This window comes from Nanorana parkeri, unplaced genomic scaffold (assembly GCF_000935625.1).
Source record: "Nanorana parkeri isolate BGI_ZX_2015 unplaced genomic scaffold, ASM93562v1 scaffold520, whole genome shotgun sequence".
Classification (NCBI taxonomy): Eukaryota; Metazoa; Chordata; class Amphibia; order Anura; family Dicroglossidae; genus Nanorana; species Nanorana parkeri.
This window is the reverse complement of record NW_017306788.1, coordinates 169,681-185,256: the sequence shown is the minus strand read 5'-3', so window position 1 is coordinate 185,256 and position 15,576 is coordinate 169,681. Positions and strand designations below refer to the sequence as shown.

Below are 15,576 nucleotides of genomic sequence, written 5' to 3'. Positions count from 1 at the left end.
CCACTGCACCCCCATACACCTATTCCACTACTTCACACCCATCCACCTGGTCCACACTGCACCCCCATACACCTATTCCACCACTGCCTCTCCACACAGCTGTTCCACACTGACACCTATTCCACCACTATATCCCCGCACACCTGTTCCACACTGCAGCTCCGTCCACCACTGGCTTTAGAAGGTGGGCCCTCGATTGTCGGCAGGCCAGCGGCGGGTGAGGGAGCTCACGGCGAGGAGGAGACCAGCGGTGGACATGGCTTTTGCGGCGACTGAGGGAGCTCACGGCTAGGAGGAGACCAGCGGCCGGCATGACTTATGCGGTGGGTGAGAGAGCTCACGGCTAGGAGGAGACCAGCAGCATGCGCGGCTTCGGCCAGTTCGGTGGGCGTGGCTTATGCGGCGGCCTGTGCGGTGGACACGTCGGGAGCAGCGTGTGACGCGTGACGTGCGACTCAGTCCGCGTGCGGAGCCCCGAACAGGCTAAGCAATCGATAGCCGATCAATCGACGATCGAAAACGTTGCCAACGTTTTCAATCGTCGATTTTAATCGACTTAATCGATTAACTGTTGCAGCTCTAACATAATGTGTTTTACATTACAAGGACATTCTCTGTTATATTTTATTCTTGGAATCACTTTCCTCCTACATTGGATTATAACATTAGAGAACTGTATTTAGTTACAAAATGGATCTTGTCGACTAGTTGGCTTTGTAAGACCTTAATGCTATTACTATATTGTTACATGTTTCTTAATTAGGTTTAGATTTTTCTATTTTTTGCAAATGCAATTGCTGCACTTTGAGGTTGATCATTAAGGACTGTGCACGTGTCAGAATTCTGCTGTACCAAAGCAAAGTAACTTTTTACAAATGAAGATTATATGTATTAAACATGAACTGTTGGCAGCCCACTGATGGGAGGAAACAAATAAAAATTAGTTTGACTGCTGTTTTAGTCAGCAGTTTTTCAGTTGCCTAGTGGTGCTGTCAGTGTTTGCAATGAAAGCCATTTATGAAAGAAAGGCCATAAGGTTTAATCATTGCTTGAGATCAGATTGAGAAGAATCCTTAATTTCCCTTAATTTTAGTCACAAGCGCAGTTAAAATGACATGGATGATGGTCTTTGTATTTAACATTCTCAGTATGTTCTGGAAGTTCTCTGCATGGTATCTTTCCAAGTTGTGCTTTCTTTCTCTAGGTTTCCTTTGTATATATGACTCATAAACGCCACCTGACAAAGGAACAATGTGCAACTGATATATCATACTAGATTATTTAGGAAAGTATGATGTTTGTATAAAGTGTAGTAACTGATAGCAGACAGTCTCACTTCAGTGTTTTGACCCCGCTTGCTCCGAGTTTCTGCCCCTTTTCTATATCATTTTTATTCTTTGCATTGATTTATTGAATTAATCAGAACACTACTCATTACATGTCAATGGCCTTAGGCTTCATATTGCTACAACTCAGCTGCCTGGGTCACAATGTGCCCATCCGGGTAGAGAATCGCCATGAAATGTAATTGAATTTGTTGCTATAGTAGGCACCTACTGAGGCCTAGATAATATTGACAGTCGCTTTGTGCAAATTATGTCAAGAAGATAATTTGTGTATAATACAAGACAGTTCTGTACTGCATCAGTGATGCACCTTTTGAACTGTATTAGTTACCAGTAATGTTTTATACATCCAGTCCTGGATCCATTTTGCAGCTGCAGTTATAATAATGAAACAATATTAACTCTGCTTGCCCTTACAGTGTGTGTATCTATCTATCTATCTATCTATCTATCTATCTATCTATCTATCTATCTATCTATCTATCTATCTATCTATCCCAACTTTTTGTGTAGATTTTGCACTGCTAAACAGTGACTGCATCTGATAGTATACAGTCACTGTTTGGCCAATAATTTTTTGCCCAGTCAGTCAATTGTTAAATTGACTTTTGTTGAGACAGGTGGTAATTGATTCAGCAGAAACAGCAACACATCTATGGCCAGCCTAAGAAAGCTAGAGATGTCAGGTTTAGTGCGTTTTGGCATGTCACAGAGCTGCCTGCCTGTGCAGAGTAGAAGGCAAATCACACAGACATTTTGTGCATTTTTGCATTCCAGGGACTATAAGGCATGTGGTCCTCTAATCTTTTTCGGATAGAGCAAGTTGTTGCCACTCATTTGGCACGCCACCTCAATGTACATTTACAGTAAACTAAAATGTATCCTTAACATAGCACACCACAACCAAAAGGTTGTCAAACTTACCAAAAAAGTGCAGCTGCTTCATTTACTGTACTTAACACACAAAAATGATGTATTACCATAGATTCACATAAGCGTTTCATAAAAATGGGAGCGAGTGGGTGTTTTTTTGTTGGTAGATCTCATTGAGCTTGTCATTTGAAAAGTAGATCCTAACACAAAAAATGGTGGGCACCCCTAGTCTGAAGTGTTTACAACTGACTTGTAGGCTAGTTTGATAGTCACAGAATTATTAACGGAGGATAATGGTATTTTTCGGTGGGATACTTTTCCAAAGGTTTTTCCCACAGAAAATGTTATTCTAGCATGTTTTCTCCAAATGTGGAATCCAACCTTTTGCCTGTTTATACAAAAATCAGGATATGAATAAATCAAAAAAGTAGTTGAGGGAAACTTCTATGCAGTAGTTTTCAGCAATAACTGTCTCTTGGTGCTTCAGTCACTTGCTGAATTGTGGGCAGTGTTGCCACATGTCATACATGACGTGTTTGGTTTATGGTGCACAAAGTGCTCAGGAAAAATTACTGATGTATACATGAAGTGTGAAATACCACTTTTTCATTCATGGACATTGTCACACACTCTACTAGATGACACTAAATGCAGGGCACAGAAAGTCCTGGCATTGAAGTTTTTGAAAGAATCAGTCAAAATAACTTCTGAGCTGTGGAATGTCAATGGCAGGAATGTCACAATGGGCCGAACTGAGAGGACGTCAAGGGGGGTGCATTATGGTTACTAAGGGCCACACCTGCTTAATTCCAGAATAAGATTATGGGACTTCGGAACTTAACATTATAGTAAGGATTGACATTTTTAATAATTATTCCAAGAGAAAAGAACCGTAAAACATTTACAGATGTAGTTAGCTGAAAATTGAGGTTAGGAAGAATAACATATCAACTGGAGAACAGCTAGGGACACATTTAGTTCTTTATAGCCTTAAACCACTGAGGGCTGCAGAGAAAAAGCAAGGGGGCTGCATGTGACCCACAAAACACCATTATTGCATTCCTCTTCTGTGGGGTCTATATATACAGTATATTAATATTTTCGTTCTGGCAGATGCATTTATTTATGAACCTGATTGGGCTTTTTATTCAGTCATTTTTGTTATGTGCTAGTACAGGTGAAATTAAGCCACCAAAACTATCTATTTGGTAGGAAATCTTTTTTTAATATTTGCTAAAAAATTCATAGATTATTTATGTAACCCTAAACCCTAGTGTAATTATTTTCTATCATACTGGGGTTAAAGCAAGAACAAATGTAATGCAAAATAGAACAATTTTGGCAGAAAACACCATTATTTTGCTTGACTTTGTAAAGAGGTTCTTCTATGTGCTAGGCACCAGTAAATAGGCTTAAAACTTGATATAACTGAGGCATTGTATGGTGTATATAAACATCACTGATTTTCTTGATTCTTGCAGATTTGTAAAATGTACTCTAGATGGCAAAAGATCTCATAAAACGAAGCTTCATTTTCAACATCCTTTCATTTCCTCCTGTTTAAAGTCTAAATATTTTGATTCTGACAGACAGTCCTGTTTTTCCCAGCTGACTGAAACATGATATAAAATCTGCCATAACAAACAATTTAACTTTATAGAATAATTAATAATTTAAATGCTGTGCTATTTAGTGTGCCAGATAATTTGGGTATTCTAAATGACAGAGAATAGTGAATATTAACAGTACTATAATGCCATGTTTAATATAGCAATTGCAGTACATAATGATCATGTGGCTTATCCCCTCCTGCTTCCTTTACCTACCTGTCAAGTCAGTGAGATCACCCGTTGCATTGAATGCCAAACAGTATGCCAGGACGGTGTCATTTAAGTTCTGCACTAGCAGTTTTAAGAGACCACAGGTAGCAATGCAGACTGAGTGGGAAAACCTAGTGACACTAAACTCAGGTGTTACATTTTAAAAATCCATTCAACTACCCTAACTGTTAACAAAAATGTATCTTATTTGTGTATCATTCAGCTGTAGATCCTCAACTCATCTCTGAATTGGTGCTGACACTGTCCTTTCTTCTGGAGGGTGGCTACTTTTGTTCCCATAGTCCCTGTGTTGTAAAGTAGCCACCACTCCAAGCTTGCTCCTGTGATGGACTACAATCTCATGTTTAGTTTACTAATTTGTATTGAGTTTGTAGTCTATCACAGGAGTGAGCTTGGAGTGGTGGCTACGTTACAACACACACACACACACGGACCACAGCAATGATGCACCGATGCAGAGTATTTGGGCAAGTACTCGTACTCACCCAAATGCTCCCGATACCAGAACTTCTGATATGAGGAAGCTGGGTGGCGAGTCATTACATGCTGCCGGCTTCCTGATTGGCCAGGGAGTATGGAGCTCACTGGCATGGAGCTCCATGCTTTACAAGACACACACACACACACACAGGCACCACAGTAATGATGCACCGATGCAGAGTATTTGGGCAAGTACTCGTACTCACCTAAATGCTCCCGAATTATGGTATTAGGAAGCTGGGTGGTGAGTCATTACATGCTGCCTGGCCTCCTTGATTGGCTAGGGAGCTCCATGCCAGGGATCACCTGGTGACGGCTTCCCGGCTAATCGGGAAGTCGGGCAGCGAGTCATTACATGGTGCCCAGCCCAGTAAAACATTGGAAAAAAAAATTAGAAAAAAAACCCTGAGATAATCAGACCGCCTTGTACTCACCCAAATGCTCCCGTTACCAGAATGTCTGGTATCAGGAAGCTGGGTGGCAAGTCATTACATGCTGCCCGGCTTCCTGATTGACCAAGGAGCATAGAGCTCCCTGGCCAAAGAAAGAGAACTGTGGGGTAAGTAGTTTTCCCTATATTTCTCTTTAGGGTCGTGGGAGAACATATACTAACCTCCTCCCGTGACCTAAAGCTCAGTATATAGCAGGCTATTGCCCGCAATATACTGAGGGTGCCGCAGCCAGGTGGATCTCAACAATACTTTCGAGATCCATCCAGCTGCGTGATTGACAGCTGGCTCTGCCCGCACCCTCCCGTTCGTTCCTCCACTCAGCGCTGGAGGATCGGAGAGGGGAGGGCGAATCCATGCCGGTGTGGATCGGCGATTGACAGTCAACTCTCACTGCAGGGAGACATTTGGGAAGTGAGCGGATCGGCTGCATGTTTCTGCTCGCTTCCCGATCAATAGAGTCGACCTGTGACAGCTTCTTAGTGACAGGTCGGCCTTAACTATGAGGATGAGTGAAAATCACTCGCCTCATAGTTCTCCTTTAATGGGACTTCCAGTATCACGGTATTCGTTATCGGCGAGTACCCAAAAAAATATCAGTACTCGATACCGAAAAACTGGTATCTGTGCATAGGGCATGCTTGTGTATGTAAACAGGGGTGGGGGCTTCTAACCCCCCAAAATGTATATATATAAACCGTGCGATGCAGCATGGTTGGTGCATCAGCACTTTGTCTGGAAACAAACCAACAGCTGTGCTTTGTAGTGCAGCTGCTGGTGTGAATGCAGCCTATATGATGGACTTAAGTATGGACTGAGTGACCATTCTTCCTGGGCCACAATTCGGACCTCTGCTTGATGAAAATTCTACTCACTGGACATCCTTGGATTTTAATTCACTACCCCTGCTCTAAGAAATATGAAAAGGCATGCAAATATACATGAGACCATTGATTTTAATGCAGTTATTTTCGGGAGAAATTAAACCTTGCTTCAGTGAAGTGTAAGAGTACCAGGAAATATGGCAGTCAATAAGCTAAGTTTGTCTGAAGAAAGGCCAACAACAATGGCCTGCATTACCTTTTAGATTCACTGAGTCCGTTTTAGACAAGTTTATGAACACTTTCTCAGGGTTCCATCTGGTCTTCCATTTTAAGTTCAGGTACAATTGATAGCTGAAATCTCCAGTTACTGATGTCTGTGTTGTTGAAATCATTCCCTCTGTCATCTTTTTCATTATATGCTATATACAGTAATACCTTGGTTTACAAGTAACTTGGTTTGAGAGTGTTTTGCAAGACAAGCAAACATTTCTGAAAAATTTCAGAAATGTCTTACAAAATTTTGTAGAAAAGCACCACAGAATAAGGCTGTAGCAGTGCGAGCGATGAGTCTGTTTAACGACAATGCAATGTCAAATTGCATAGATTCCTTGTTAAGGTTTCATGAAATGAGAAAGATTCCATTGAGCCGAGAGATAGCAGTGATTCCGTTAGTGATAGTGAAAGTCGTCCTACACAATAATCCTCCTCTCTCTTGTCCCCCTCACCCCAGCCACGAAGGTAACCAGAAATTGGTTTATTTTTCTTTATATTTTGTACAGTAATACTGTATTGTATTGTAATAATTTTTATATGAATATTTTTGGGTTGTGGAACGAATCATCTGAATTTCCATGATTTCCTATGGGGAAATTCGCTTTGATATACAAACGCTTTGGATTACAAGCATGCTTCCGGAACTAATTATGCTCGTAAACTAAGGTATTACTGTATACACCAACCAAGAGCCATGTACCACATACAGTATCTTCGCTCCACAGTATTGCTTATTAATCATTAACATATTTGGCTTCAGGATTTCTGAGACAATAAAATGAATTCAGAATTTAACCATTTGTGCTTAATAATGTGAAGGGAGATGTTACCTTCCAGAGACCAGAATATAATTTGAGATGATTAGTAGGTAATAAACTTTGCCACTGCTGTTTGAAGGCAGCAGATGGGTTAACGGCAGCTCAGAGTGCAGGCCCCCATTTGTTACTTTAGTGCTAAAATCCTCTGCTGACCTGCTTAGATTAATCTCCTCAGAGTTCGTTATTTCTCTATCCTTTTTTGTTCTCAAGGCAGCTGGATTTCTGAACACTCTGTGGAGATGTTTGCTGGGTGCGGCAGGGTAATAGGCCCATGTACATGTGGACGGCTGTCATGCATTGCTCTTGCTTTTAAACCAAGTTGGTTCCTCCTCAGTTGTCCCTATTTTTGGTCTGATATACAGGCCTCTATAAAAAAAACAGTTACTAACTCACTACTAAGTGTCTTAATGCACTGAACCTATTACCTGACCACTGAATTATTTTAATTTTGGTGTTTTGAACAGCCAATATAAAGGAAAATCTATGATGGAAAAAATAAACATTTGTTTGGGATAGTTCTGCAGCCTTATGTAAATTCATTATATCTGTATATTCATTTAGTAAACTATGAATTATATATGAAATATATTGGAGGCAGTCTTTTTAGTAATTTAAAGAGAACCTCTTAATCTGCCATTGATGGCTTGTTTTTCCAAGTGGAGGTTTCCAAACTGTCATCCTGATCCTGTCTTTATCCCCTTAAGGACAAATGCCTTTTTTTAATTTTTTTTGTTTACATGTTATAATCCACATTTTAGGCCTGAAAATTACTTAAAACCCTCAAACATTATATATTTTCTGAAAGCCCAGTCCCTATAGAATAAAATGGTGGCAGTTGCAAATTTTTATGTTGCACGACATTAGAGCAACATATTATCAAAGCCAAACATTTAGTGAAAAATGCACTTTAGTGCCCCAAAACACTATATAAAACCACTTGCTTGTAAAATATAAAAGATGAGGTTACAACGAGTATAGATACCCAGCATGCCCAGGTTAAAAATTGTGTGCGTCCGTGAAACTGCGACAGGGTTCAGTACCCCAAAAAGTCCATACACAACGCTTTAAAAGCTCCTACAGGTCATCAGTTTAGAGAGGTGTAAGTATTGGCCCTAGAATTATTGCTTTCACTCCGGCATGCACGGCGATATCCAACATGTGTAGTACAATCGTCGTGACGACACCCGTGCTTGCAGGGGCGGGGGACTTAAAAAAAATTTTTACTTTTTTTTTTACATTTCATTTATTCTTATCTTTAAAACTGTTTTTAAAAAAAAACTTTAATTGCTATCACATAGGGGCGCTTACAAGACCCCCATGTGATAGCTTAATGGCAGTGACAGGTAATCTTTAAGGTGATGCTAGGGGTCCAAAAGACCCCTAGTGTCACCTTTACACTCTACATAAGCTATTGAAGTGCTGACCGCACTTCAATAGCTGATTGCTGGGCTTCAGGAACCCAGCACTGACAGCTATGGGACCGGAAGTGATGCAATACATGTTGCTCCCGGTCCCATAGAACGGTGAGGGGATCAGCGAACGGATGTTCGCTGCCCTCCTCCCCAGCTTCCCGTTGACACCCGGCAAGCCGGTCTCGAGCCCGTAGGAGGGGCAACAGAGCCTGGGAAACATGGCCGAGGTGTTAGTAATACAATCCCTAATGTCCAGGAGTACTTGGAAATCACCAGCTTCTATGAAGGGTTACATATTTTAATAAGTAGAAAAAAACTGCTCTCGCCCACCCACAACTTATTTCAGTATAACTGCTGCATATCATTAGTGTCTGAATGCCATGGCTAGGAATTGCTAGGGATAGTATGTTGTCCCAGGTTAAAATAAAAATGGTGTCAATTTATGTGCACAGTGTGTTATCTTCCTCTATTGATAGAAATATACTCTTAATAAGAGTGACTGCAATTATTTATACCATTGTCATAATTTTAACATGTTATGTCTTAATTTAATTAGCAGCAGTATCTCATTTGTTATAACCAGATAATTGGTGTTTTCCTGAACAACAGAAGCACAGGAATCAGGGCAAACAGTACTGAAACCAGCTTGACTCCACTCTGGTAATTTAGAGTCAAGATATTTTATAAGCCTAACAGATTGCTATGAAAAGTGGGTACATTATATTCTTGGAGGCCTTTTATTTTGGCTCTAGTCCAGCATACTCAACACTTGTACAATATAGTATGAGTTAATTATTGGAAAGCATTTGAGTAGTTATAACATAGTTAACATTTAAGTTCACGTTTGAAATGGATGAAGGCTCGCCATCCTAACTCTGGGCCAATTTCCCATCAAATTTTGTTTAGTTCACAACTTTAAAAATCAGAGACTTACTCTAAATGCCAATCTGCAGATTCCATTATTTGCATTAACAAATGGCAACTAAACATTCTTTGAGCATATAGTATGCTGTGATGCCTGATTTTATTACCATCCTCCTCATTAACAATCACAAAGAATATATATTCTCGCATTTTCAGCTTAAATGCCAGCAGGCAGTATAATTTTAGCTACAAGCCAAACATGATCACACAATAAATAAATCATGCTCACACATTATTGTAGTGAAATTGAAAATAATAATAGGCACTTTAGGGTGAAGTGAAGCAGTACTTTCACATCCGTGCACTAGCACACCTTCCTAATGCTTGGTAACGCAGTTTGGTGTGTTGTACTGGCAGCAATACTATATGCATAATTTTTGGTGTGTTAGCCTATTCAAATTTATGGGTTAACTTATCACAACACATGTTAGCATGCAATGCAACCTGTCTCTTTAAAAACGGCTAAACTGACCTAGTTGGTGGGAGTGGGTTCTGTGACATTTATTGAAAATTAAATATGGATTTTTCAGAAACTTTATAGATATGAACACGTATAGAGATATTTCATGTAAATCCAACATTAGATCAAAATAGAAGTGCTGAATATGTTCCTGGAACTATAAACTTTCCATGCTTCTGAATCACTTGCTCTGTGTACAAGTAGTTTGCAGATTATGATACATCCATGCTGTCTATTTCATTTATGTACTGTTTAGATGGTGAAGACCCTGAAATCATGTGATTCATGACAAATACCCTTTGTTTATTTTAATTGTATTGTAAGATAACCCATCGTAAACGTTCTTTAAACACTCTGTATGTAAACCCAAATGTATCTTTCAGTATGTTTGGCATCACGTCTCGTGTTTACAATTTTCTGCAAAAAAAAGCATTTCCTGTTGCAGTTTGACAACTGCCTTACATTCAACAGCAGCCTTGTTGGCTTGTTGCATGCACTCCTCCTGTTGGGGTGTCTATGAAATAGGCAGCACTTGACCAGCTGAAGGGGGGCATGTGTCAGGCTGACAACACTGCTGCAAACTGAGAGGCAGTGGCTTAGTGTTGTCAGACTGCAACAGGAAGTGCTGTTACTGGCAGGATTTCCAGGTAAAAAAAACAACAAAAAACATTAAGACATATTCATAAAGAAATTGCTTAGAAAAACAATACATTATACCAATTATAGCAAACATACTGAAATGATTTTGGATTTTCATACACTTTAATACTCTAAACGTAATTTAAAGTAGGAAATATGCTGTGTTTTTTGTAACTTTTCTTTCTAGCGAGCTGTTTACTTCACATAATCTCTGAGAGTGTGTGAAGGATCTACGCTGACAGGTTAAGCATTTACTGCTGCAAAGCTGACATTTTGTCAGGTTTAGTTTACACATTCAGCATTTAATACTTTATTTTAATGCTCTGACAGTTGCTTTCCAAAGCATCACAGAATAATAAATTTGAGAGCTGGAGCTGACTACTCTACATCCACCAGTATGCTAATTGTTCACCTGCACTGTAAATGAATGTAAAATATTTTTTTCTTCTTTCAGTGAACGGTTCTTTGTAAGGCTGAATAGGAATGGGCTGCCGAAATCTCCAGAGAAGACAGAAAGATACAGTTCTCTCTTTGTTGTAAGTGTGATGTCTGTGATGGATTTCTTCATGCCTGCAAAACTCAAGTGGAGTCTTGTTCAAGTGTAACCATTTCAAAATGAATTGTGTTTTAATTGATGAGAATTACTGCTGCTAAACCTGAACGTTATGAATTTTAAGTGGCAGAATTATTATATAGCTAATAAGAAACAGTGGAGTTTGTTTTATTTAGCAGGGGTGTACACTAATCTTTTTTCAGCAGCCTTGGATAGTTATCTATTGTCGTTCAGCATTATAGAGTATATTATGTAAAGTACGGGTTATTTAGTAGAACATTGCAACCAGCAGGAATGATATGCAAAGTAGAGAAATCCAAAACTAGTAAGATGGCTTCTTTTGCCGATATGATTACTGCAAATCGCACAAGTTCACTTCACCCATAGTATTTTGCGTTTTGAACATCCCAAATATTATGTGGGCTTTGTTGGGCACTGACACAAATTTAAACTTAAGTAGTCTCCAGTTCCTTTGGAAAGTCCACAGTGTACTGGTACACAATTCTTATCTTAGAGGGGGAAAAAAAAACAACTCTCTTGACAGACTACAACATACTCAATGTATTCCTCAACATCATAAAAAAAAAAAAGAAATGTACTGTATACCAAAAAAACTGTGCAAAGGACTGAGGTTTTAATGTTTTGCATTTTTAATAATAGACACTTTTTAAAGGATATAACTCTTTGCACACATTTTTTGGTATATATTATTTATTTGTCTGATGCTGAGAAATAAATCACGTCCACTGTAGTCTGTTAAGACAGCTCTGTTTTTCCCTTGATTGTTTGTTTTCTTGTATCTATTAACTTCTAATTCATCTAAAGTTATTTTTATTAGGTTTCATAACCTCTCTAGCTTGTATAGTTTCACATGACGAAGTAAGACTTGCCTTGTTCAGTTATTCCATGGTCACAAGATGTCTTTTTTGTAAAAATGTATTGTAACCATTTTCCTTTTAAGAATTTGTGTTGGGTATATTTTTACATGAAAGAGAAATTACATCTGGAAGCAGCAAAAAACTTTAAAGAGGGCATCCTATAATTCCATGAATCTCATCTTCACATACTGCAAGATAGACCAGATGTCTTGAGCTTTGGTTTTTGTACTTACTCAATTTCATGTAGTGCACATACTGTACATGCACATATAATCTATAATCTCTGCTATCAACCAATGGGATAAAATGGGTAAACTGTGAAACTTTTAAGAGGTTTCCACTTTTATGTGACTAAAACCCTAACTTGATCAACATAAAATAGTTCTCCGTCGGTTAGTCCATACTAACTCTCCAGTTCAGTTATTTTGTGTCTCTCTGGACAGTGATATATGTCTAAATTTATGGACAAGAAGTGAGGAGGTTAGGAGTTAACACTTACAAATACATTTTGTGACCAGACCATTTAATTTTTTAATATAAATATGTGAAAGTCTTATTTGTGAAAGTAAGCACCAATGATCCTTCCTAGTGGTTGATTTTAACATTTTCTAGCGAAGGTTTCTGAAATTCCCTGCTATGGAAAAATGTTTAGAAATAAATAATTTATTATAGTTTTTCTCATTTCTTTGCTTTTTAAAATATTTGAAATAAAGTACAGTCTTATGAAAAACCAGCCAAAATAACAAGCAGACAAGACATGTGGCTCTTAGTGGGAGTCAGATGGTTCAGTAACCGGTTATTCAGTGTGACTGCCTGCATGTTTAATACTAGTAGTCTGTGTTATAATGTATTTTAAATATGTACAAATGACTGTTCAAATTATGTGTTTTTTTTCCCCTTAGTACTTCCCTTAGAGAGTATAGAGGCTGTACCAGTAGTAACATTCCAGACCCCCCTAAAAAAATCACAGCATATAAGAAGTCGAGAACAATCTTAGTATATAATCAATACATTCTGTGTTTTTTTGTTTTTTAGGACTTAAGTTCAAGTGACCTTCGGAAAGACATTTTCATCACTGTACACATCATCAGAATTGGTAAAAAAAACAACTTTTAATAAATGTAACACTTTGATTTTGAAACATAACAATGATTAGGTTATCGTGCCCTTTTGAAGACGTGAAGAAAGCATCTGAGGGATTCTTCTTTTAAGGCCTTTTGGTTGTGCGGCTCTCAGTATTGCTGACCTTTGCTGTCCTCTGATACTTTTCACAACTCTCCTGGGCTTTGTTTGCAAACAGCTGCATTCACTTACTTTTTTCCATATTTACTGGTTGCAGTGTGTGGTGTTGCTGTACTTGCACAATTCTCTACTGGCTGCACCCTGTTTTTATTATAAGGCCTACTCTTTGATTTTTCAGATTTTGCCTGATGGATAGATTCATGCATTTGCACATTTTTCTCTCTTTGCTTGACATGTTTGCCTTGTCTTGGCCCATGACTCATATGGTCCAACAATGCTCCTTCCTTTCTCTATAAACTGCTGGAACCAGTCGCATTCAAATTTCATTATTTTCTTGTAATCTTTCCTACTTTAATGCTTTCAGTATTGGGGTATTTATTTGCTGCAGCATTCTGCACATACCGGTCTGTCAGTCTTTTTGATACATAATGCCTTCAAGTTCTCTGTAAGTAATTTACTTTCGTGCGCAGAATAATGCACCTTACTTAAATTCCCTTCCTTTAAGGACCTCTGCATCTTAGTAGTACTGGCAAGCAAAACTTTCAGCCCTCGAGATGCTGCTCCCCCTAGATTAAAGGAGAACTATGGGGTCAGTGCTTTTCCCCATAGTTCTCCCCAGGGTCACGGGAAGACACAAACTAGCGTTCTCCCGTGACCCAAAGCTCAGTATACTGCGAGCTACAGCTCGCAGTATACTGAGACCGCCGCAGCCTGGATAGATCCCGACATCACTGTCGAGATCCACTCAGCTGCGTGCTTGACAGCTGGCTCTGCCTATCTAGAGTTGCCATTTATTAGCCCTTGTAATCCTTTTAAGATATTCCAGATGCCCAGCCAGGTGCACAAAAGAACATACAAATCCCTGTCCTCCAGAATGGGCAAATCCTGCTCTGAAACTGCAATAAAGAAATATATTTTTTCTTAAATCATGTGGGTTTAATAAATCCATATTACAACATGTTGCAAGTTCTCATACTGCACTGCTAGCTTATTCATTTGGTGGCTCAAAGTATATAGTAATATAGTAAGGTTTCATTATAGGTTGGAAATGTCAGTTCCATTTGAATTGTTAAATGTAATTGTTTTCTTTAAAGTAATCTTTGAACTAGGGCTGTCTGCTTGATTCCCCCCCCCCCCCCACCCCCTGAATGTAGATGCATATTTTAACTGTTAAAGCTCTCTGATGGATATTGGGGGAAAATAATAGTTTGTACATTTTAACAATGTTCAGATCTTAGAGACAAAAAATATTGTATGCAGCCATTTAGAGTTAATTTACAACCATTCTGAAATGTTATACGTTTTTTACTAATATTTTTAGCTATAGTTTTTTAGTTAGTTTATATCTCTGTTGTATAATGTACAATAATTATTTTGTAAATGTGGTCCAGTGTCTGATGCCATTTCTGTTTTTCTGTATTTTTTTGGTTAGGCCGAATGGGGGCAGGTGAAAAGAAGAATCCCTCAAATGTGCAATATCGGCGCCCTTTTGGTTGTGCGGCTCTCAGTATTGCTGACCTTTTGACTGGAGAATCAAAAGATGACCTCATTTTGAAAGTATATATGTACGTAAATTAATAGCAATAATAAACTTAAATGTGCTACATAGTTGTGCTAGAAGAGTTAAAAAATTTCCAATTGATACCTAGTAGGAAATGCTAAGCCGAGAAATTGATACTAAACAGGGTCATTTACAGAACTGGTACAACACAACTGTGATATAGCTTGCGGCAATCTCTTTAAAAGTTCCTGTCCTAAAGATGTGCTGTAATATATACATTTTCTAAGCACAGCTATGAAGTCAGTCAGGGTCTTGTTCTGCCTGGTGGTGTTTGAGAAGTCATAGTGAATGCTTACTAAGCTGTAATGCAGGGTCACTTTTTCAAATGTACAACTTATCAATAAAGACAGTCTCAGTTGACGAATGCAAGTTGGGAAGCTGTGTTTTGCAGGTATTTGGATTCAGTCATGACTGGAGTCAACACTGAATTCCAAATTAATTTGGTGAATACATGAAGTATAAGCTCACATGTCCACAAAGTGCAAACAAATTAATCTCGTATGGTAGTAAAATTTAGCTATTGTATAACACACCCCTCTAATCATAATAGGCATAATAATTAATCATAATAGGCATAAAAAGCAGAGAAAACGTCTTAATATATTTTTAAAACATGTGGTCCCAAGCCACTTGTTACAACTGTAGGTCATATCTTAATAGATCGTGGACCTCTAGATTAGAGACCTATAGAATATTGTTAATTTCTTGATCATAGAAACGGAGGCAAAATTAATAATGTTGTTTCAATAGCATTCTGCACTGGTACCAGTTTTAAAAACTTCTTTGTTCCCCACCAATGCAGAGTATAATCATAACCAATGTACATTGTAGCAGGTTACTGCATTATGATTTTGCTGCACAGTTTATTTTTTCTTTCCAGGTGCAACACTGAAAGTGATTGGTATCAAATCCATGAAAATATTATCAAGAAAATGAACGCTCGCTATAATCTTACGGGCTCAAATACAGGTGAGGGAGGAGATCTATTTACTACAGTCGTGTG

The 15,576-nt window shown here is 38.6% G+C and overlaps 1 protein-coding gene across 1 annotated transcript in view; it reads left to right on the top strand.

Moving 5' to 3' along the window:
- DOCK4 (dedicator of cytokinesis 4) overlaps positions 1–15,576 on the top strand; it is a 263,370-nt gene that overhangs the window by 119,037 nt on the left and 128,757 nt on the right. The window contains exons 9-12 of the mRNA XM_018561382.1: positions 10,794–10,875; positions 12,806–12,866; positions 14,445–14,577; positions 15,454–15,542. Coding sequence (XP_018416884.1) covers positions 10,794–10,875; positions 12,806–12,866; positions 14,445–14,577; positions 15,454–15,542 — 365 coding nt within the window. The remainder of the gene's footprint in view (positions 1–10,793; positions 10,876–12,805; positions 12,867–14,444; positions 14,578–15,453; positions 15,543–15,576) is intronic.